Source organism: Ahaetulla prasina, chromosome 3 (assembly GCF_028640845.1).
Source record: "Ahaetulla prasina isolate Xishuangbanna chromosome 3, ASM2864084v1, whole genome shotgun sequence".
NCBI classification, from domain to species: domain Eukaryota; kingdom Metazoa; phylum Chordata; class Lepidosauria; order Squamata; family Colubridae; genus Ahaetulla; species Ahaetulla prasina.
In genome coordinates this window covers 182,648,155-182,671,777 of record NC_080541.1, presented here as the reverse complement: position 1 = coordinate 182,671,777, position 23,623 = coordinate 182,648,155, and the positions used below count along the sequence as shown (strand labels likewise).

General features: G+C 35.9%; 1 protein-coding gene across 1 annotated transcript; it reads left to right on the top strand.

The window, feature by feature from the left end:
* The first annotated feature begins 5,142 nt into the window (after positions 1-5,142).
* On the top strand, positions 5,143-22,401 carry LEMD2 (LEM domain nuclear envelope protein 2). The gene is made up of 9 exons (XM_058176047.1): positions 5,143-6,232; positions 7,466-7,506; positions 8,089-8,164; positions 11,810-11,886; positions 12,493-12,572; positions 17,262-17,407; positions 18,526-18,627; positions 18,717-18,819; positions 19,412-22,401. Exons 1-9 carry the CDS (start codon positions 5,182-5,184, stop codon positions 19,560-19,562), a joined length of 1,827 nt encoding a protein of 608 aa, XP_058032030.1. The 5' UTR covers positions 5,143-5,181; the 3' UTR covers positions 19,563-22,401.
* Positions 22,402-23,623: the final 1,222 nt, after the last annotated feature.

Genomic DNA, 23,623 nt, shown 5'->3' with positions numbered 1-23,623 from the left:
TCCATACCTCTTTCTTCCTAGATTGCTAGCAAATTGAACAGTTAACAGCATATTTGGATGATACAAGCTGGAAGTAAACTTTATAGAGCTATTTCATTAAATAACATCTGGAAGATGAAAGAAAGAAAAGAAGAAGAAAACAAAAATGGGATAACAATGGTAAAAAAGATATATTCCATAAGCTGAACCCCCTTGGGCACTGTGACAAAACAAAAGTACATTGTGATGTACTGCACTAAACCAAAGTGGCAAAATAACTCTGCCTGCTTCTGCACTCAAGACACACATTCATATGTGATGAGTTGCACATTTGCAGCCTACCTTGATATCATTTGCAGCCCACCCTAATACCACCTGCAACTCTCCCTAATGGCTTGATGAGATCTCAAGCCATCTTCAAAAACAGCCAATCAACTTTGCAAACATTTCGCAAAGCTTCCTCTATAGCTACTGATCCAGACACCTTTTCCCTGGAGGAAAATCCTACTTGATCCAGTCCAGTCTCTGGGTTTCCGTCTTCTTTTCAAAAGCCATCCTATTTCACTGAAAGGAGGAGTTCTCCTTCATCCAAGGTAAGGTAAGGTAAGGTTAAGGCTGGTGACTAAATGAAAATTGTTTATTATGGTTGGGCCTCAGAATGGTTGAGGAGTGAGTGAACCACTTCTTTAAAGGAAGTGGTTCACTCACTCCTCAACCACTTTTTCTCAAGAAAGAACCCCCCCATCATATGTCATCTCTTGTAAAGCCTTAGTGAACCAGGAGATACATGGATCCCAAGAACCATATTCACTTCATCACATCCAAAAGAATCAAACTCCTCCTGTATAACCAAGCCAGACTAAGCCTCAGTCATCTCCATAAGACCTGCTTCAAGGTTAGAATCTGCCTTTGGAGTAAATCCAGGCGTATTTATCTGAAAGATGTTTAGCATATCGCTTACAGTAACCCTCCAAGGCATTGTCTCCCTTAAATGAGGTCACTAAATGGCCATCTGCAAGTGAAATAAGCACAGATGAATCTTGGCACTTTGCCACCTGACTACTAGGAGATAGGCCTAGCTGTCATTTATATGATTAGTCAAGATCACTCCAGAGGTGGTATTCAGCAGTTTCTGACCAGTTTTGGAGAACTGGTAATGGAAATTTTGAGTAGTTCGAAGAACCGGTAAATACCTCTGACTGACCTCGCCCACATCTATTCTCTGCCTCCTGAATCCCAGCTGATCAGGAGAAAATGGGGATTTTGCAGTATCTTTCCCCTGGAGAGGAAAGGAGGGAATGGAGATTTTACAGTATCCTTCCCCTGCTATGCCCACCAAGCCATGCCACGCCCACAAACCGGTAGTAAAAAAAATTGACTCCCACCACTGGATCACTCCTCCATATCCTTCAGTAACATGCTAGGTTTGTTTTGTTTGTTTGGTTGTTTGTTTGGTTGTCAATAAGTACAAGGAAACAAGTAACAGTATAGACATAGACATGGACACATGAAAAAAATTGGCACAAATAAAAGGATATAAATAGGCAAAACATAGCTATAAACACTCTCTTCACCTATTTCATCTCCTTCAGTTCCTCTGTAAACTTAGAAGAGGTTCAGAATGGGAGAGGAGAGGTCATATGGGAGCGATCTGATCCAAACCCCCCACTACCCTGTCATGCATTGGACACTCAATGTTCTGGTTTACGGCTGTCATTCTAATTATGAATTTCTGAGTTACTTTGGACTATGCCCCAAGAGAAGGCAAGCTGAACTCACCCAGGATCCTAAGCCTGGGGAACTGTGCCATCCTGACCACAAATCAATTTGCTCAGGCATGGAGGTTGCTATATAGTAAAGCAGCTGGTACAATAGCAACTATCTCAGCTAATTCCTGGTCCTCAATCTAACAAATAGGATCTCACATCTAGCAGTCTGAGGAGTAACAGTAGCACCCCTGAAAACTGCCAGAGTTTTAGTAATCATAGCTGTTGACCTGCCTCGAAGCTTGTATTTAGGATTGCTGTTTATATGTCCCATATCCACATATTTCTTTTAGAATCCTGTAGAATTTTAACAGCTAGATTTATTGTAGCATACGGTTTTCTTATTAGAAATAATTATATAGGGTATATGAAGTATCAGTCTTAATCAGCATATATATTACATGTGATATCAAGAAAATACTTTGTAAACAGATGCCTAAAATGCTATTTTTCAGTTTCTGCCAAATATAATTAATGTTATGAGAAGTATACTAGTCTGTGAGGCACAACATTCATGCATAATCATCACATGGTTCTCTTCCAGGCATAGGTGAAATGTTTTTATTTTATTTATTTATTTATTTTTTGTCACACAGTATATATAAGCATAAGCATGAAAGTAACTATATAATATATAAGCATATATATATATATATATATATATATATATATATATATATATATATATATATATAGGTCTTTGGTTGTTCGGGTTTTCTCCGTGTAAAATTGGAAGTGTCTTGGCGACGTTTGACGAAGTCTCATTCGTCATCTTCAGGCTTCAGCTTGTGCTTCTGGGAGCAATGTGTGATCGCAGCTGTTTCTTCCTTTTAACTGCTAGTAAGAAACAGCTGCGATCACACATTGCTCCCAGAAGCACGAAGCTGAAGCCTGAAGATGACGAATGAGACTTCGTCGAAACGTCGCCAAGACACTTCCAATTTTACACGGGAGAAAACCCGAACAACCAAAGACCTATATACAAACACCCGTGAAAACCTCAGAAAACATATATATATATATATATATATAGGTCTTTGGTTGTTCGGGTTTTCTCCCGTGTAAAATTGGAAGTGTCTTGGCGACGTTGTTAAAGTGTTCAGTTTTGGCGATAGTTCTGGTCTTTTTAAAGTCAATATCGTGTCCTGTGACTTTAAAGTGTTGGACCAGGGAAGAAGTTGGTTCCTCTTTTTTGAATGAGTTCTTGTGTTCTTCAATGCGTGCACTTATTCTTCTGTTGGTTTGTCCAATGTATGTGGTGGGGCAGGCGGTGCATGGGATTTCATATACTCCTTGATTTTCTAACTCAATTTTGTCTTTGGGGTTTCTTAGGATGGTGGATATTTTTCTGTTTGTGCAGAATGCTGTCTTGATGTTGTGTTTGTGGAGGATCTTGCTACTAAAACACTTTAACAACAGAATAATCAGAGAAGCCATTGAGATAGAAAAACGCCCACACAGCATGAACAAACGAGATGACACCTCCCGCCTACCAGCCATTTGGAAACCCGCCCTTATTGACAAACGAGTCCCTAACACGAGGAATGACACCAGACCCACACTCACGAGGTCCACACAGGATGTCACCACCGCACATCCACCCAGAAAGCAGACCCAAACCCACACTGATCATGAAGCACGACCAAGGACCAGAAGCCAGACCGCAGCTGCAACATTAGCCATTTCAAACCCCTCCAATCCATTCATGCAGCAGACTGACACCCACTATGAAGATGTAGCACGACCACAAAGCCAAACAACAGCTATGCAGCTCACCAGCTCAAATCCCCCTGCAGCACAGACTAGACTGAGCACAACCAAGCCCCCACCAACACATGACACACCCCAGCCAATCAGAGCACAGAAAACCCCATCCAATCAGAGCACAGCCAAGCTCCCACCCAATCAGTTCAAACCCCCACTAGCAGTTAAAAGGAAGAAACAGCTGCGATCACACATTGCTCCCAGAAGCACGAAGCTGAAGCCTGAAGATGACGAATGAGACTTCGTCGAAACGTCGCCAAGACACTTCCAATTTTACACGGGAGAAAACCCGAACAACCAAAGACCTATATATATATATATAAAAGCATAAGTATGTAATAACTATATTAATTGGATATAATGAAAGGAAACAATAGGATAGGAACGGTAGGCATGCTTGTGCTCTTATGCACGCCCCGTACAGACCTCTTAGGAATGGGGTGAGGTCAATAGTAGACAGTTTTTGGTTGAAGCTTTGGGGATTTTGGGAAGAGACCACAGTCAGGTAGTGTATTTCAAGCATTATGTATATTGTAAAATACATGTATAAACTACATACTTGCACCCAACACTGAAACATTGTTTTGAGAGGGTGAGGCTTGCGTCACGATGTTGCAAAGCACATTTCATCATTTTTGCATCACAGTTTGATATTGTTTCTTGATTGCTTATTTGTACCCTATGACTATCATTTAAGTGTTGTACCTTATGATTCTTGATTAACGTATCTTTTATGTACACTGAGAGCATATGCACCAAGACAAATTCCTTGTGTGTCCAATAACACTTGAACAATAAAAAATTATATTCTATAATTTTTTAAAAAAATGAGATCACAAGATCATTTATAGTTTTGGACAGAGTAATATTGGGCAAAAGAATAAGCTGTTGATAGTTACTTGTATTTCCTACATTTTTACTATACAAAGAGCCCTTTCATAAAATGCTTTAAAAGTAAATATTTATTCTGTAAGAAATAAACATGCTCCTATGTAAGGAGCCATAATATGCTGCCCAAAATCACTTTTGGGGGTGGGGGGTAATTTATAAATTATGTAAGTAAGTAAGCAAACAAACAATTTCACTCTTAAACTTTGTGCAACGCATGTGTATCGTATGCATGAATGTTACTGACAGATAAGAAACCTAACTGTTGGATTTATAAACAGAAACTAACCATCTTCTTTTAAACTTTCCATTTCACTGAGAATTTTTCTAAAACTTCTTAAGTTTACATAGCAAGCATCTTCAGTGTGATCTGCCATGTAAAAGAAAGGGCGTTTCTCCAGGCTGGGTTTGTACTTTTTAAAACATATTTTCTAAACCAGGGGTCTCCAACCTTGGCAACTTTAAGACTTGTGGACTTCAACTCCCAGAATTCCTGAGCTAGCTGAGGAATTCTGGGAGCTGAAGTCCACAAGTCTTAAAAGTTGCCAAGGTTGGAGACCCCTGTTATAAACCATAAAGGGCGCTTCTTAACCCAGCGCGGTCCGACTTCGACCTTCCCAAAATGGCGGTGCAAAATGTAAGGGCGGAACTCGCCCAGGTTCCTGTAAAAAAAAAGGGGGGGCACGCCGAAGCTTTGCCACCACCGAAATGGCGCAAGTACTTCCTTGGCCGGCGGTACCACTTCCGGGTTGTGTAGGGTCTCGATTCCTCCCTGTCTCCGGCGATGGCCGCTGCGGGGTTATCCGATGCAGAGCTGCGGGCGGAGCTGCTGGCCCTGGGCTACCAGCCGGGGCCGATTACCGATTCCACCCGAAAACTTTACGCCAAGAAACTCACCCGCCTGCGGGCTGAGGTGGCGGCAGGGCAAAGGAGCCGCACCAGCTCCAGAGCGGTCCCTCCGAGCTCAAGTAGCTCCGTGAGGCCCGCAGCGTCCGCCCAGGTGGAGCCCAAAGCGACTCCCCGGGCCCGCATCTTGGTTAGGAGGGAGAGCGAGGACGAGGAGAGCGAGGACGAAGAGGAGAGCAACGACTACTTGTCGTCGCGCAGGGAGGGAGCGGCGGGGAGTAGCAGGAGGTTTGCTGAGGGGACCCAGTGGCCGACAGAGACGCCTTTCACCCCGGAGAGGATCCACTTGCCGGCTAGAGAGGTGGATCCACTTAGCAGCCCCTGGAGGCCAAGTATTGGATTCGCTTCCAAAAGGACCCAGTTAGAGGCCGATGAGGGCTTTACGTCCCCCTATCGGAGGGAGACGGTGGCAGGCAGATTAACTTCTAGTGCCCCGTGGAGACCAGCTCCCTCCAGCGAAGAAGGTTTAAGCTCATGCAAGTGGTGGGAAGAAAAAGAGCAGGGCCCGAAGCCCAGCAGCGCTTGGAAACCAAGAATGGGAGAAAGCACTGGAGGGTTGAGCAATTGGGTCAGCTACACCAGCCAGAGATGGGCAGCTTCCAGCCCCTCGGTAACCGAGAGAATCGGTGAAGAATTAACCTATAGGCTGCCGAGAGGAGGAGAGAAAGAAGGAGCTTCCAGAAGTACCAAAACATTCTTGGGGGCAAGAGCAGAAAGAGATTTAAATTTTGGTACTCGTTGGGATGGGACTCAGCAATATGTAGGTCAGAAGCATCAAGCTCGGAGCCCTGGGAAAAAGGGCCAAAGTCTTGAATTTTATTTGTCCTGGTTCCTGTGGGTGGCAACCTTAGTGCTGCTGGTGATTTTCTTGGCCATCCTTTGGGTGAAGATGATGGGACCTGCTCACCTGGAAGGGTCCATGGAGAATTGTACGTGTAAACTCTTGTAAACATAATTTGCCTTATTTTTTTTCAGTCTCAATTCTATCCTCCTTCTTGTATCATAATTTGGTCATTCCGTTTATGGATATATTGCATTTTCAAGTAAAATTGGTTTCAGACCTTTCAAAGCTAATAATATGAGCTAACATGTTAGGGATTTCTTCCCCTGAACATTAGCTTAGAATAGCCTTCCTATTTATTATGAGACCAATTATTTTAGAGGCTTTATGTTATCATTTTGAGAGCTTAATATGTGTGCTTGTCCATATTACCTCAAGCTGACTGCATAGGAAATCGGAGTTTTAAGTAGCTCTTATTGAATATTTTTTCAGGATATCAAACCACTACTACAGAATCATGATAATTACTTCAACAAAGAGAGTCCTGATTATTGAGCACACAGTAAGAACACTGCTTTTGCAAAACATTTAAGAAAGTGTACCTGCTGAGCCCAAAGAGTTTTAAACAGTGCCCCTGTTTTGTTTTGTTTTGTTTTGTTTTGTTTTGTTTGTTTCGTTAAAAAAAAAAGTAGCATTCATTTCCATTTGCCAAAGAATGCAAGATTGGGCCCTGGTCAATTAATAACCTATCTGCTGGGAGGCACCCAACCTGGCAGGGAGGAGGATTCACGCACGGAGCTAATCTAGAGTCACTGTGCACCTTTAAAAGGACCAGAACTGGTCCTCCCTGAATTCCTTGGACTTTATCTCATTGTTCCCAAGAGACACCTGCCAAACTGGGAAGATCCCTGTAACAGAATATAATAAAATAGTTAGCTTAAACTCTGTATGTGTAGGCTTGGCTGTTCACAGCTGACATTCTCAGTAATCAACTAATGTGGGAATTAGTAAATTAGTACGTTTATGGCTGGACAAGCTATAAGCTTTCTTTGATATAATATGCATATTTTTCTTACAGCAGTACAACAGTATAAGTTTCTGTCAAAAATTATGTTTTAAGACATAAAAATTGAAGAATTGAAATGGTACTTTTAATGTAGTCCCAGATAACCTTCAGAGTAAATGACTGTTCTTACAGAATGTGATTTATTTTCTTGTTTAATATCATTGGTTTGTGAATAATTTCCTTTAAATTAATGGGATTAGTTGCAGTTTTAAGATTTAATTTCTACACATTCCACTTGCTTAAGACCTTTTCAGTAGAAATATCTATTCTGTATATGCTTTGGCAAGTAACTTAATTATTTATTTTCATTCACAGTAAAACTTTTGACCGTGGATTGTGAAAAAAGCACAGATATTGTAAGTTAAATGTCATTTAAATTTAATCCTTAACCATGGTGTGTTAGCCACTTAATATTAGGGATGTTGTATAAATAAGCCTCTTCCATTTTCCACATATAATTTAGTAATTCATTGACATGGGAATTACAGACGATTTTTGTCCATTAATATAAAGGATCATTCAAATGCTATAAATCGATAGTTCTGCAGAGTTAAATCCTTATCTTTATATAAATATGCTTTAATAATTTATAAAAATAAGATTTTTGACAAGGATTTTATCAGTTACTTTTCAAAGCAAAGCTAAAATAGAGTTGGTAGTCTTAATATCTGTTGTTTGTGGCTATAGTTCCAAGTTAGTCCACAGTACATAGGTGAAAAAGACAAATCCCAATATAGAATTGTATTTAAAGTGCTAACTCTGATTTTGTGATATCATGCCTAAACTATATTTTTTTAGGTTCATGCTTGTACAGTATTTGCACTTTGGAGATTATGAAGGGGACCGATAAGATACTAAAAACATTTCCTATTTCCATGCAAAATGATTCAATAATTTAAAAGAGCTATTTATTGTTCTTTTCCTCCTCCTTTTTTCAGTATTGTCGGGAAAAACAAGAAGAAATTACAACAACCATATTGTATGAGTTGTACACTTATCTTGCAATTCAAGCTGGTAAGTTCTGATTAATCAGAGTATGAAAATGATTATTTCTATCAATTGGGGTGTTTTCAAACTAAATATAAATACAATTTTATATGTGAATATAAGGCATGCTGGGATCAGGCTTTAAGACAGCACTCTTATTTCTATAAGGATCATCTGTATATCTACTAGAAGCCTAAAAGCAGGACATAATACAACTGGAGCTCCACTTACGTTTGAATTAATCGAAATTAAGAGACATACTGCTTGAAATGCTAAAAGTACTAAAGAGCTATTCTGATTTAGAATCAATGATATTCATGTTTTTTTTTAATCCCAGGGTAAAGCTATCCCAAAGAGCAATCCTGGCTAATATTTAACTAAGTGCTAGAAAATTTAACTCGAAAAGTACTTCCTTTTATCCTTTCTTGAATGTCCCATCTTTTAGTGTCATATTTCAGACAGTATCTTTTTATACATATAAAAACTAATACAAACTAATAAAAAATTTGAGGAAGAGAAAAGAAAAATGGAAAAGAAAGAAAATGATCTTCTTTACAGCAGTTATAAATACAGTTATAAATGTATCTCTTACTCTATGGTTACAACATTTTCAATACTCTGTTTTATATAATCATCAAAACCATAAATCATAAGTTCATTTTTTGCAATTTCATCTAAAAATTCAGTAAGGAGTTTTCACTCAGCAATAAACATAAATATTGTCTTCTCTCTGATCAAATAAATCAATTTATCCACCCCAGAAAGTTACATCGTCTTCACCAACCATCCCTCCTTTGTGGGAGGGCTGAACCTTTTATCTTTGTTTATACAATAATCTTACTATAGTTATTATGTACAAAAACAAAGTTCCATAAGTTTTTCCAACTATTTCTCCAATCCCTAAAGAAAATTTTCTGGTCTCAGTTGTATATTAATCTTTAAAATCTTCTGAAACTATGTGTGTTTGAATTTTCTAGCTTTTTTACACATCCACCAAACATGGTGGAATGTTCCTTCTTCTTGTTCACATTTCTAGCATAAATGTGAAGTGCCTTTATATATTCTGGATAATTTTCTGGTGACATATATCAATGGTACATCACTTTATAAATGTTCTCTTTAAGATTGTAACTTTGTATTAATTTCAATCCTCTCAGCTACATATTTTACCATTGTTCCATCTTTATATTATAATAAAAGACTTTAATCCGCTTTGTCATACATATTTTCACTTGCTGCTCTTGTTTCAAGTCTCACTAAAAGTGTTTTTTTAGCAATTATTTATAATTTTTACACAATTTTATTTTATTTTATTTTATTTTAATTGTATCATTAAGTGTTGTACCTTACGATTCTTGATGAATGTATCTTTTCTTTTATGTACACTGAGAGCATATGCAGCATGATAAATTCCTTGTCTGTCCAATCACACTTGGCCAATAAAGAATTCTATTCTATTCTATTCTATTTCAAACTCATTCTTAACAGTGTTCAAAACCATAAATTCTTTTGTCTACTTTAAATCTTTCTAGTAATTGTAAATAAGAGAACTAATTAATTAGTTAATATAACCTCTGTCACAGTTCTTTTCCTTATTTTCTATTCCCCTTGAAAAGCTCTAGCATCTTGTGATAAATTAACCATTTGTATTTGCCTATATTTCTCTGTTTCTTGTGCCGAGATCCACACAGGATACAACCTGAATTTATATCTATTCCATATACTCAATATGGCAAATCTAACATTATTTTTAAAATCCACATTAACCTTGACTTTGTCATACCACAGAAATCCATTCCACCCAGATCTCAGGTCATGTCTTTCCAAAAAGTCCAAGTCCAAAAGCCTTTATTTCTCAGCAGTTTTCTCTTTTTTTCAGATCAGGTAAATCCAGTGCTTCTCTTTCCCTTGCAACTTGTAACACTTTACTGTTAACTTGTAATTTTTTCCTCTGCCACACATATTTAACTATATCTTTCTGCCACTATTCAAATTGTCAAAACAGTTATTGTCTGAAACAAAACATCATTCTATACAAGACATTTTTCTCACAGAAATTCTCCCCAGCAATGACAATTGTAGTTTATCCCATCTTAACATATCTTTTTTAAATTCATTCCATGCCTTAACATAGTTATTTTGAAATAACATACAATTCATATTTGTCATAATGATACCCAGATATTTTACCCTTTTATCAGTTTATAACCATACTATTCATCAGTTCTGCTTGATCATTACTTTCACATTTTTGTTAACATCTTTGTCTAATGTTTATTAATCATAAAACCTGGTAGTGCACCAAATTCTTTAATTTGCCCATTACTATTTCAATTCCCTTTAAAACATCTTCCAGGGTCAACCCCAAGTCATCTGCAAAAGCCCTTAATGTGTAAGTTTCTTCTTTTTTAATCTTTAGTCTCACAATCCTCTTGTCTTATATCTCTATTAAGTATTTCAAGAATCAAAATAAACAAGAAAGCAGACTGGGCATTCCTGTCTCGTTCCTTTTTTGTATCTCATAGTAAAAAGTATATTTACACTGTGAAGTTTTATAAAGTTCTATTCCAAACTTTGAACAAGAAAAGCCAGTTGAAATTACCAAAGATTCTCTGCATCTAAGAGGATCAATGTGTTTTCATTATGTTGCTCCAAAATCCCAAAATGTTCAGCACATTTCTAACGTAATACTTTAACTGTCTTTTAGTAAACACCACACTGATTCTTGTGAATAAATTCTTGCAAAAATATCTTGAGTCTACCAGTTAGAACTGTTATAAATAACTTCGTTGTCATTTAATCATTGTTTTCTGGTTAAAATGAAATCTTGTTTTTCTTTATTTATTAATGCTATACTGATCTTTTTCCAACTCTCTGGTAACTTTCTTCCCTATAGGGTAGATTTTATCATGCCTGTTAAGGTTTTGACGTTGTATTATTATATAAGAAAGTTTCTGAAGATATAAAAGAGATTAAACTAGGAAAGGTGCCTGAACCAGGTGGATTATCAGGTTCTTATTATAAATGTTTAGGAGATTAACCTTTATAATCTTTACAAAACTTGATGAACTCCAGATAGTATTTTGATGTAAAGATTTTTAATTTTTTTTCTTTTTGATTGTAACAACCACTTTCAAACTTGTTCATTTTTCTCTGTCAGTGTTCTGCATTGTAGAACTGAATGTCTTCTTGGTAAATGTTTTCTTGTTAAATGAAATTATTGTTAGGTAATGTGTTTTTCTGCATTTAAAAATGGGCTAGCTGGCCTAGATTGCAATCCTATGCACACTTGGTTAGAGTAAGCATAATTAGAGATGGTGCTTCAGGTATTTGATAAAAATAAATTTAATTCCACTTCTCTCTTCTGCTCTCTTCTGCTCTATGATTATAATCTACAAATACATGATACAGAAAGAAAAGGGAATTGGGAAGGGAAAAAGAAAGAAAAAAAATGCTCTATTTCCTTAGATGATGATTTATTAATTTATTTTGCTGGGCCATATAAATATACATACATGCATACATACATAGCATATGATCTATTCTATAGATGTACTTCTAACCAATTATACAAATGATGCAATGGAAACTCTTGGCTCATATTTGGCAGATTTCATAATTATCTAAAGCTGGGTCCTTTCCATCTGGGTAACTTTTTTTTCTTTTTCCTAGGCAATTTTGAGTGTGGAAATCCTGAAAATTTAGAAAGTAAATGCATACCATTTAATGAAGCAAAGGACTATATAGAGGTAAGGAGTACTAGAAAATATTGTGTTTGTTATCATCAAGAAATGCTTTCATCTGATTGTGCTACCTCCTACTCTACCCCCATCAGTTTCTGTGGTTTTCCCCTAAGCCATTTCTTTGCAGTTTATTTCTTTGAGAAAGAAGCCCAAATGATGTGTGTGCCCATATTTGCTCTTCTTTTTCCCTTGAAAAGCCAAATAATTACTATATTTTAGAGCAGCTAGTATTTATCTATTTCTGTTTAAAACATGTTTCCCATTCTTAGTTTTTAGTAATATCTATAGCCAAAATATTATATTTATATAAAACCATTGCAATGTATTTTGTAGTTATAAAATTGTACTTACCCTATTATAAATCTTTAGCTTTTCAACAAGTTATATTCGCGTAAATGCATTTTTAAGGTAATAGCTGGGTAGTATTCCTAACCAGATGGTACAAATAAAAGCAAAGGTAAAAGAAATGATACCTTCAGCATATAAATATTATCTTTAATTTTCTTGAGGACGAACAATAGAATAATAATGTAAATAGAGAATATTAATAGTAATATTGCATTAATAGATTAATGCAGATGACCTTAAATTTGTGGGCATGCTTTCTTACAGAATGTGACTGGCTATTCAATAAAAAAATTTGAAGATGCATTACAGTGGTTATTAGACAGTGATCAGGATTCAGGAATTTGGTAAGTTATTAAGAAGAATTGGTTCTAAATATATAAGAATCCCTTGAAATCTAGCAACATGCTTGCTCTGTTTTCTGTAAAGCTGAAAACATTGAAATGGTTTGGAATATAAGAGAATTTTTTTTCTCTGAAAAAAATTCTGTTTCCTAGAATCTGGCACTATATGATACTTATTTAGATCAACATTAATATTGCCTGCATATGTTGAAACTCATCAAGTTACCTGCTGCATTTTGTGAAAATGTGAATTATCAAGCATCTGGAATGTCACAATTTGATGGTGGATATTCTGCTGTTTGAGAGAACATTAAATGTAAAGATTTTTGTAAGAATGGTTAAATTTTCTGTGTCAGTGGCAGATTAAGCAATGTGGCTTAGCTTATTTTAGCTTTAGTTAAAAGATAACTCTGAATTAGGAATTTACTAATCTTGGATCTCCTTAGGCTTGTCATAGAGAATTGTTGCAAGTAATTATACATTAAGGGCTTTTAATTGCTCTGAAGTATATAAATGCTAAGTATTTTTAGGTCATCACATTATTAGAGAAATCCAAATTTGTATAAAATGAAATGATAGTAATGAAATAGAAGACTTTACTTCACTTTCAGATGATAACCTCTGTTAATATAGAGGTTATCTATTTTAAAAGAGACATTCCTTGACAGAAAACCTTTTCAAAGATGGTATCTTTTACTTGTCTTCCATGGTTAAAAAGTAATATTAAAAAAAATTTAAAATAGTGTCCAGCTAATCATGAACGACTTGTCAATTGATCAAAGATTTCTGACAGTTTATTAATCTAACCAATTAATCAAACGTTGCTATGCTAATTATTATTTTTAGTCGTTGTTTTCACTGAATGCTTTATTATAAAGTGCCAGACGTTTGAAAAATGTGAGCTAAGCTTCTGCATAATAAATTATTCATCAAAACACATATTTTAACAGTTAAAATATACTGACCAGATGCCTGCCATTTCTTAGCCGAAAACTTCATCAGATCATGTTATATAGTCTAGATCTCATTGTGTTAGAAATAAAAACCTGAAACTCTGAAAAGATGCCCAACACCCTTTCTGCCTGCACTGAAGGAAAAAAATGAAAAGAAATGTTTTGTAGGGAATTGTAGGGACAATATTTGCTTTGTGCAGCTAAACTCTGCATGATTAAAAAATGTAGCTATGATAAAAAAAATATTTTCCATATGTTTGGTTGAAATGGCAAATTTGTACTATAGCTTTCCTCCATAGGAGAGGAAAGCCTGATTGGGTCAGATGTCTCACTGAGTGAAGAAACTTTACAGACATAAATCAATATAGGACCCATTCACTGATTGTTGAATGTACAGTTGGGAAACATTTCCATCACATCTTGCACTGGCATGGAGCACTCTTCTCAGATTCTTTCAACATGGAGGTTGGGAGAGGATCACATGAATCTGCTTCTCTCTATGTTGTCTGAAATACCAGTGGTTGGAAATGTAAAAACATTTTTGGAATAAAAATACATTTTCTGATTTTATGTGAAAAATAATGCATATTCCATCCCCTGTTCTCTGCTCTTAGTATTTTTAGTATTTAATGTTTAATGCATTGACTTTTTTTTTCTTTAAAAGTATTTGGAATACTAATTTAATAAGTATGGTTTCATATGATCAGATTTATGGAGATTTACTGGAGATACTTCATTTATTTATGTGGGATATTTTACAAATGGGCCACAAATTAAAACCTGGATGGTCTCAGCAGCATGTTCAGAGAGCATTCTCATTGGCATGCTTAATGACATCCTCACTGACTTGAATTAATTCTCTATAAACCAGCATATTCCCTTTGTATTTGAAGTTTACTGGCTGTACAATTGTATCTGGAGATTAAACATTATTCCGTGCAAAGCACCCTTAAGTTTTGCTTAGTCTTAAAGAAAGTATCTCTGAGTGCCTATTATATATTTATAAGGACTTTTTGCCTGTCTCATCCTAATATTATAGAGTATTCTCTTGAACTATGAAGGAGATATCAAGAGCTACTCAATATAGAAAGGGAACCCACCTGAACACTTAGTTCTAAGATGCAGATGAGTTGTTTGAAAGCACATTAATTTTATTGAGCAAGAAAAATGGATAGGTGCAATTTGAAGTGCATCCCTTTGCAGTTATTTGGGTACAAGTCAGCAAGTATGGTAAAATTACTACTCAAAAGTATCTTAACTGTTTCTTTGTGCTAAAAATGCTTTCTTTGGAAATGTGAATTTGAAATTCTGCTTAGAAAAGTTGCTATTGTAGCTCACAACTTTTTTTAATTAGATTCGCCATTCTAATTTCAACTTGTTATCATTTTGGAATTAATTTGTTTTTAGAGGCATGATTTTATGCCTTTTATACTAGATTTATTTGTTTGCTTATTTATATATTAAACATATTTACATGGCCACCCATCTACCAAAGGAATTATTGTTAAATCTGCTTAACAATAATTGCTTCAGTTCTCACAAAATAATTACTCTTAATTCTTAGGCTCTTTCAGACAAATCTCAAGTAACTTGGCATTCACTACTATAGCTCTAATTATGTAAAAATAAATTTCATTTGTGGTATTACGTGCTAAGTTCTTTAATGTAATCCTTCACTGAAGCAAAACATGTTATATTTCTATATAGAAATTATTTACTTTTATAGCAATGTTGAAGTCCATTTGATTTCTATCAGAAAGTTTGTTCAGAATTGTAAGCTGGCAGAATCTAAATAAATGTTATTGGTTTGAAAGTGATCATCAGTACATAGCTGTAGTTCCATAGTTTTTATCACATATCAGAATTAATGTCTTAGCATTGTTAGTTTTGTCCAGTCTATGGAATTGTTGGTATACGTGAAACTTCAGCAATTGCAAAATACTCCTCCTCCTTAATCTCATTATTTAAATGTATTTAATTGGCTGTAATGTAATATTCAAAACTGTGTTATGTTTCTCCATTCTTTGTATGTGAAAAATCCCTCCTGTTACACACTATTCCATTAGGAGCTTGCTTAGAATGGCTGGTAGGATGGAATTATGTAATTAAGATTTGTTTCAGTATTGCAGCTTTGGAAAACAAAATATACTCTCTACCCCTTTGCTCACCATAATTAAGAATTCCATCAACATTTAGAGAAATTAAGCTACCAGAACGGGATCAATGTGAAAATAAGAATGTACAGCGTTTTAAAAAGCTGTTGCTAATTTTTCAATACATGCATTACTTAATGGTGTTCTGTTATAAGCAAATATGTAGCAGAACTTATCTACATATTCAGCTTTTTAGTCTGTAGGTAATGAATCAAATAAGTAAAACTGATGAAATGTGCCAGTTTGAGAATACATTTGTCTCGCCTATGATTTAGACAACAGATTTTCTGTGTTTCATTTATAACTTACAACTCTGGTGTAACGTCAGTTAGCTATCCAAAATATGGTCATCTGGATTGGTTGGTTAACGCTTGTTAAAAGGAATTGGAAACTGGGACTTCTACTGTATTTTTCAGATTTTAATTCAAGTGCAGTTAGTCCTTGTTTGACTACCGTTTGTTTCACAACTGTTTGAAGTTACAACAGCATTGAACAAGGGGGCTTATGGGCAGTCCACAAAACTGCAGCTGTCATAGTGTCCTCATGGTCACAATTAAGGCACTTGGTAACTGGCTCATACTTACAACAGCTGTGACCATACAATTAGCATTTGTGGCCTTCTGAGAAGCAAAGGCAGTGTGGAAACCAGCAAGAAGTTGCAAGTTGCAGCCATGTGACATCGCATGTAATAACCAACCATGGTTTGTTTAATAGCTGCAACCCTATTGCCATCATAAGTTGACATGGTCATAGGAGTGAGTTTCTGGTCCCAATTACAATCAATTGTGGATGACCTAGTTATTTTTTTTTTTTTAATTTTAATCATTTCTTCAAAGAAACAGTCTGGTATGAACACTATTTACTTTTTCTGCAGTCACTGGGAGAGTCCCATTTAGAAACATAATACAGATAGTTCTCAATTTAACAACAGTTCATTTAATGACCATTCAGAGTTACAATGGCACTGTGAAAAAGTGACTTATGACCGTTTTTCACACGATCATTGCAGCATCCCCATGGTCATGTGATTTACATTTGGATGCTTGACAACTGGTTCACATTTATGACGGTTGTAGTGTCCCAGGGTTATGTGATCCCCTTTTGCGTCCTGACAAGCAAAGTCAGTGGGGTCGCCAGATTCACCTCACAATCATGTTACTAATTTAACAACAGCAGTGATTCACTTAACAAATGTGGCAAGAAGAAAAAAGTTGTAAAATGGGGCAAACAAATTTCTCATTTAGCAGCATAAATTCTGGGCTCAATTATGGCCGTAAATCAAGGACAACCTGTATCTTGTATCCAGAAAAAAAACCTATTAGAAGGCCTTTTGGGTTTGTTGGTTTGTTTGTTTTTTTGCCTGGTGACATTGCTGTGCTATTGCTTTCCAAAGCCACATCTGATACATTATTAAGAAGCATAGGATGAAATGTTCTTGTAGAGGTTACAGTTAGTCTGTACAACCCAGTCTTTCAAAACTTTGAAAAGTGGGAAACCTCAGTGATTTTTTTTTTAATCTGATTACTGTAACTTGTTAGGTGTTACGCATTGTTTCAAAAGGGATCTTTTTTTCTTCTGTCTGTCAGGTTACAAGGCAGAGAGCCTTCAGAGCCAGTAACCACTGTGAAGCAAGTGGTATGTCTTGAATCTGCTCGTCCCCGGATGGGGTTAGGCTGCCGATTTCATCGGGCGCTATGCACAGCAGTTACAAATTTATTTATATTCTTTTGGAGTAAGTTTGCGGGGGGGGGGGGCTGCAGGGGGGAAGGAAAGTGTTGCTGATAGTCTATGCGCCTCTTGTGCAATTCAAGACTTTAAAAAGTTGGAGAGAGTAAATGGTTACTAAAAATTATGAATAATTAGTCTTGTGATCTAGTATCAGAGAGCAGGCTAATAATTGTTTCCTCTATTATAAAAAAATATATCAAGGGTTTCTATGTGCATTGTGCACCATCACTTTACAATTTTTGTTCAAATGTTTATAGCAGAGTGGATGCTCTTCCCCATCTTATCAGACAATTGTTGAAACCTGATATTTTTCTTATTAGTTAAATATCTATTATTCTGAGTCATATATTATGATAGTAATCCAGAGAAGGCTAAACAGTTCTAGCATATTCACAAGGGGTGAATTCCCTATAGAAGTTATGAATAATATAAATGATAGCAAAAATAAGGAGACATTATCACTACTCTGGTTTTGCAGCTACATTATGCTATAATGAACATAGCTTTGGAATACATGATGTGAAAAAGCTGGATTCAGATTTCCTCTTAGTTCTGAAGTTTGTGACTTAGTTTTGAAGACAACATAAATTTAATAAAATGAATAATCTCATGTTTATTGCTTTAATTATATAATTAGAAGGATGTAGATGTAATTAGACCTTTGTAAAAGCATGAACACTCGCAACAATGTATAATCGTTGTAAAACTGTAAAGTTTTAAATTTTAAAGGCTAACAAATTTGGTATGGTATAAACCTTAAAAGATTATAATCCACTTCAGTTAGATTCAAAATGCATGTTTCTTGCAATAATAAATGTTTTAGGTGCTACAAGATTCTTCATTAGTTTAAAAATGTACTGTATGTACATGATGAGAGAAATGTAACCCCAGCTACTAAAGCTACTTCGCATTTTTGAGAAGTGGTCAGGTTTTATGAAATCTGAAAATAATAAAATCTTTATAGATATTTGATAGCTGTCAAGAAGCCCCTCACTATAAAATACAATTGTCTTTAGAAAAATGCATAGATAAGACATGGCAACAGATTCCTTTCTCAGAATCTTACATGCAAGGCAGCTCATTTGTTTTTAAAAGGCCTTATCTTCGTGCTTCCTCTCACAGGTTTAGCTTTCCTTTGGGGGATTCTGATTCTTCTGAAATACTATTGGCGGAAAAGGGAAGAACAAGAGGAGGCCATGTATGAAATGGTACAGAAAATCATAGGTAATATTATTATCTATTACCTTAGTTAATAATAAGTGTATTCCTTTTAGTTTCATGTTCAATAATGTTTTTCTGATTATTTTTCATAGCTGCTGTCCAAAATCACTACAAAGAATGGGAGCAGAATCTGGAACGATACCCATATGTTGGCATCCTTCATATCAGAGATACACTCATCCCACCTCAGGAACGGTGAGCTTTTCTTCATTTTCTTCAGGGCTGTTAATATATTCTCACTGTAGATGTTGTAGCCTCATAGCAGCAAAGCAATTGTCTCTAGAAACCAACCAACTTGCCCTATAATTTGCCAAAAGTATTTTGCTGTACGGAAGAGTGGTTTTTGTTTTCATGCGTGATTAATAACTATTTGACCATAGACGGTCATAATTGTATATTTTTAAAAACTTCCAAAGAATGATTTCCTTCACTTACCTTCGTGGCAAAAGGCTTCCTATCCTGCTTGACTAATCTTGAAAATGAATTGTATTGGTTGTCCTAAAATTCTAATCTTTTGATTGGTTATATGTATAACTTAAAAATTTAAACTTTTAAATTTTTAAGTTACACATATAACCAATTTAAAGATTAGAATTAGAATCTTGGATTTTTATAAGTTGGTTGATTCCACATTGATTGTTCCAAATCAGAACATTTTATAATTCACTTCTCAGCTTTTTGTTAGCTGAGAAGCTATAAAACATATTTAAAAGATTATACATATTCTTTATGTATACATGTATGCATAATTTTACATAATCCATTTCCCTTTCCTCTCCCTCCCCAGGAGAAAAATGAAACATATTTGGGATAGAGCAAAGGATTTTCTTGCCTCCAATGAGTCAAGGATTCAGACTGAATTACACAGGGTCGCAGGAGAGGACATGCTGGTTTGGCGTTGGACACAACCATCTTATCTATCTGACTCTGATCATTAGCTGTTAGATGAGGCAAGACTGTGTTTCAACACTGTGCAGAGCGACTGGCTAGGGAAGATCCTGCCGTCCATACTCAGGTGCACTCCAGACACTAGTTAATGCTTTTTTTAAAAAAAAATTAGAAATGACTCTTCAGGGTAGCCATTTTCTGTAAGAGATGTAAATGTTGATGTGTTGGGGCATATCCAATGTATACATATCTCCTCTAATATAATTATTTAAGAAAAAGAATCACTTTCTTAATTGACAGCTGCCATTAAGAACTTTTTTCTCTGATTCTACGGACCTCTGTTACTTGTACTGAAACTGCTAAAAGATACCTGTAAAGAAAAAAGTTTGTTAATCAAATGTCATAGCCAAAAACAGATATATATATATATATACTCTTTCGGTTTGCAGGGAATTGCATCATTGTGTCAAATACTGACACCTGCTTATAGCATGAGAGGTGAGATGGGGCATGCCTTTGGAGACAAATCGGAAGAATGGAGAGGAGGGGTCTTTGTGCTTTTTTTCTTAGGCAGTAGTAAGAACCTAACTGAACATGAAAAATATTAAAGATTTCACTATATTTAAAGTGGCTTGGTAAAGAGCACTTATAAAGCAACATAGTATTACTATAGAGAGAGATCAATTACCAATTCCTGCAGTGTTGGCTTCAAACAGAAGGCTCTGTGATCAAGCATTTAGGCAATGCTTCCATGACTGACAAATTGTTCTCTTTCAATGTGAAGGTATGTTTTTTGTACAGGTCACCTTGTTTGTCTCCAGGCTCAGCTTTCTTCCAGTTCCTTTAATGAGGAAAAAAACCTTGCTGTAAAACACCATACTTATATAGGGAGTATCTGATGGGGGAAAGTTACTATGATGCATGATAAGACTGCAACATGTTGATCGATGAATGGCTGTCTTGAGTGAAAGAAAGCAGTTCAAATTCTCTTGGATTAAACCAGGAAACCAATGGTTCAACTTTGGAACAATTATCTTCAGGCAATCATAACTCTCCCCTCTTTTTTTTCTAAGCATGTAGCATTCCCTATTGATATTTTTCTCATGGGTGGTTACTCATGCTTTGATCATCTACTGAATGGGTTACTGCAATGTAACCCATATAGGGCTGCCCTTGAAGAACATCCAGAAGTTGTAATTTGTCCAGAATGCAGTGGCACTGACAATAATGAGTGTTTGATTACACCTTTGCTTTATGAGCTCTACTGGCCTCCTGCAGACTTGCTGATGCAATTTAAGATGTCACCTTTCATATCATATTTGGAGGAATGTCTCCCTCCAGGGATTGGAGTTTTACTGTAAAGTCTGGAGAACTTGTATAATGACATGCCGTCAATGGTTCTAGATTCCTGCTTTTTCTTAATGACTTTATCCTATTGTTCCATGGAAGTAGCTAGAATACATATGTATTCATAATAATATATAGGGATCCCTTGATAAAATTTTGGTTGAGGAATTTTATGATTTTTGGCATTTTTTTAATTTGCATGTTTTATTTTTAAATACTGGTGGTATTAGCTTTAAATTTGCTCTTCTCCTCCCCCTGCTGGCCAAATTAAACATTTTATGGATGAGATTTGCAGTTAGCTATTTCTGCAATTCACAGCAGTTCATTATGTGCCTCCTGCTGAATTCAACTGAAATTTGATACAGAGGAGATAAATCTCCCCCCCCCCCGAAAAAAAATTCAACAGGCAATCTTATTGGTTAAGTGGAAGAAAAAACTGAATTGCCCTGAATTTGTAGCATAGACTGTATATTAGAGCAAAGACAACTAGCAGATGTCTCTATGATATTAGCCATTTTAATATACATGTATACACTCTTCATGGGATGGAATGAAATAAATCCCTGTTTTAAATATGTTTGTAATTTCTGCTGGTATGTGCAAAAACTTCCACAGTGCCTGCATCTTTATGGCTTTGAATACTAGACCTACAGCCCCTTTGAAAAAAGATTCAGATTTTGAGTGAGCTATTCCACTATTCATTAAAATACCCTTTTTCCCAGACTACTATAAAACTTCAGTCCTCAACAGAGAGATGTTTTGCTCACACATAGGACTGAAGCGCTTCTTTGAATCATTTTCAAAGCATGCACAGCCCTGTTAAGTATGCACACATTCATTATACTGTGGTATTTTACTATCTAACATCAAACAAAAAATGCCAAACAAAATTTTGTATGGTTGATTAAACTGCTCATTTATTTTTATGTAAACAGGCTGGTGCTATTTATTAAATACTTGGTCTCTATACATTTTATTAAGGAAATAAAAATTTGGTACAAATAGGTCTGGCTGTTTTTAATAATTGGAATCCTCCATCAAAGAAGTACTGAGAATCTGTTTTTATTAAATCAAAATGTATTGAGAATATAGGTGACTCATAACAATACTTATGCAACCTAAGAGCATAAAATAGAAGGACTGTCTTAAACCTTGTACTTCTTTGGCTTTTTTCCCCTCCCTTGTTATATGGGGAGTAGTTACTCAAGATTTATGACAGTCATTTTTTTTTATTTTCCATGGTCTAAATCGGGTCCCCAAACTTGGCACTTGTGGACTTCAACTCCTAGAATTCTCCAGCCAGCATAGCTTGGAATCCACAATCTTAACGCTGCCAAGTTTGAAGACCTCTGGTCTAAATATAAATGTGCATATCTGCCTAAAGTTTTCCAATATCTAAAGGGTTGCCACAAAGAAGAGTGGGTCAGCCTATTCTCCAAAGCACCTGAAGGCTGGACAAGAAGCAATGGATGGAAACTAATGAAGTAGAGAGAGCCAATGCAGAATTAAGGAGAAATTTCTGACAGCTAAAACAACTTGTCTCCAGAACTTGTGGGAGCTGAATGGGGGGGGGGGGCGTGTTTAAGAACAGATTGGACAACCATTTACCTGAAATAATATAGGGTTTCCTGCTGGAGCTGGGGGTTGGACTAAAAGACTTCCAAGGTCCCTTTCAACTTTGTTATTCTTTTATTTTGAGACAACCTATCTCTCATTCCAGAGTACAGGAGACAGAGTAATGGACATAGAGGTTTTAATTTAAGTCCAATATTTTTAGATTTTCATGGGGAAGGACTTAAATAAGGAGACAAATACTAAAATGAGAAATATAAAACCTAAATCTAACTCATATTCTTCTATAGGAAAAGAATCTGTTATCTTGGAGATGGATGGTGAGAATTCAAGATCTACTACAAATGTAATTAAGTGTTTAAAATTTATAGTAACACATGATCTAAAAGGACTTTTTAAATGTTGGAAATATGTATTATTATTATTATTATTATCATCATCATCATCAGTCACAGTCGCCAAATGCTTATACTGGATTTGGCATTTCTTTCCTTCTATTGAGTCTTACAAGGAACTGGGATAGGCAGATGTTTGATGGTATTAAAGGTACTGTTGCAAAATGTAAACTGTTCGAAGTACGGTTGTCTTTTGTAATCAACTGGTGGTAATTTTTTTCAGTGCCAATGCTGTTGAAGTGGTGCTCCAAATGTTTTGGAATCGCATCCAGGGAGCCTATGACTGCTGGTGCTATCTTTGCTTTCTTCTGCCATAGTCATTCTACTTCTAACTGTAGGACTTTGTCTTTTGGCATTTTTCTCCAGTTATTAATGTTCTGTGCTGCTGTCTCCAAGTATTACAACATCTGCTATTCATTGTTTTTTGTCTTTCGTATCAACAGTTGTTAAGTCTGGGGTGTTGTGTGACAGGTACTTATCTGTTTGCATTCTAAAGTCCCAGAGCAATTTAGCTTTTTTTACTTTCTATTACTTTGTTTTGTAGTTCCACCACATCTTCCTTGCAGGCAAATGGTATTTCTTGCAGATCTTCCAATGCACCATTGCTGCTACTTTGTTACACCAGTGCTTGTAATCAGTCTGCGTGATCTTTTTGCAGTAGCTGACTAGGTGGCCCACTGTTTCTTCAGCTTTATTGCAGAGGAACTGTAAAGCCAATTCTGGCTATATATGTCTTAATTCTTAAAGCTTGGTCTTTTACAGCCAGAATTATCCCCTTTGTCGTCTCCTTCAAATTT

Excerpts from the sequence above, each read along its gene's own strand:
- LEMD2 (XM_058176047.1), top strand. The coding sequence starts at position 5,182 with ATGGCCGCTGCGGGGTTATCCGATGCAGAGCTGCGGGCGGAGCTGCTG. Across the intron at positions 8,165-11,809 it reads TTATCTTGCAATTCAAGCTG|GCAATTTTGAGTGTGGAAAT; the intron begins GTAAGTTCTGAT and ends TCTTTTTCCTAG. Across the intron at positions 11,887-12,492 it reads AAGCAAAGGACTATATAGAG|AATGTGACTGGCTATTCAAT; the intron begins GTAAGGAGTACT and ends GCTTTCTTACAG.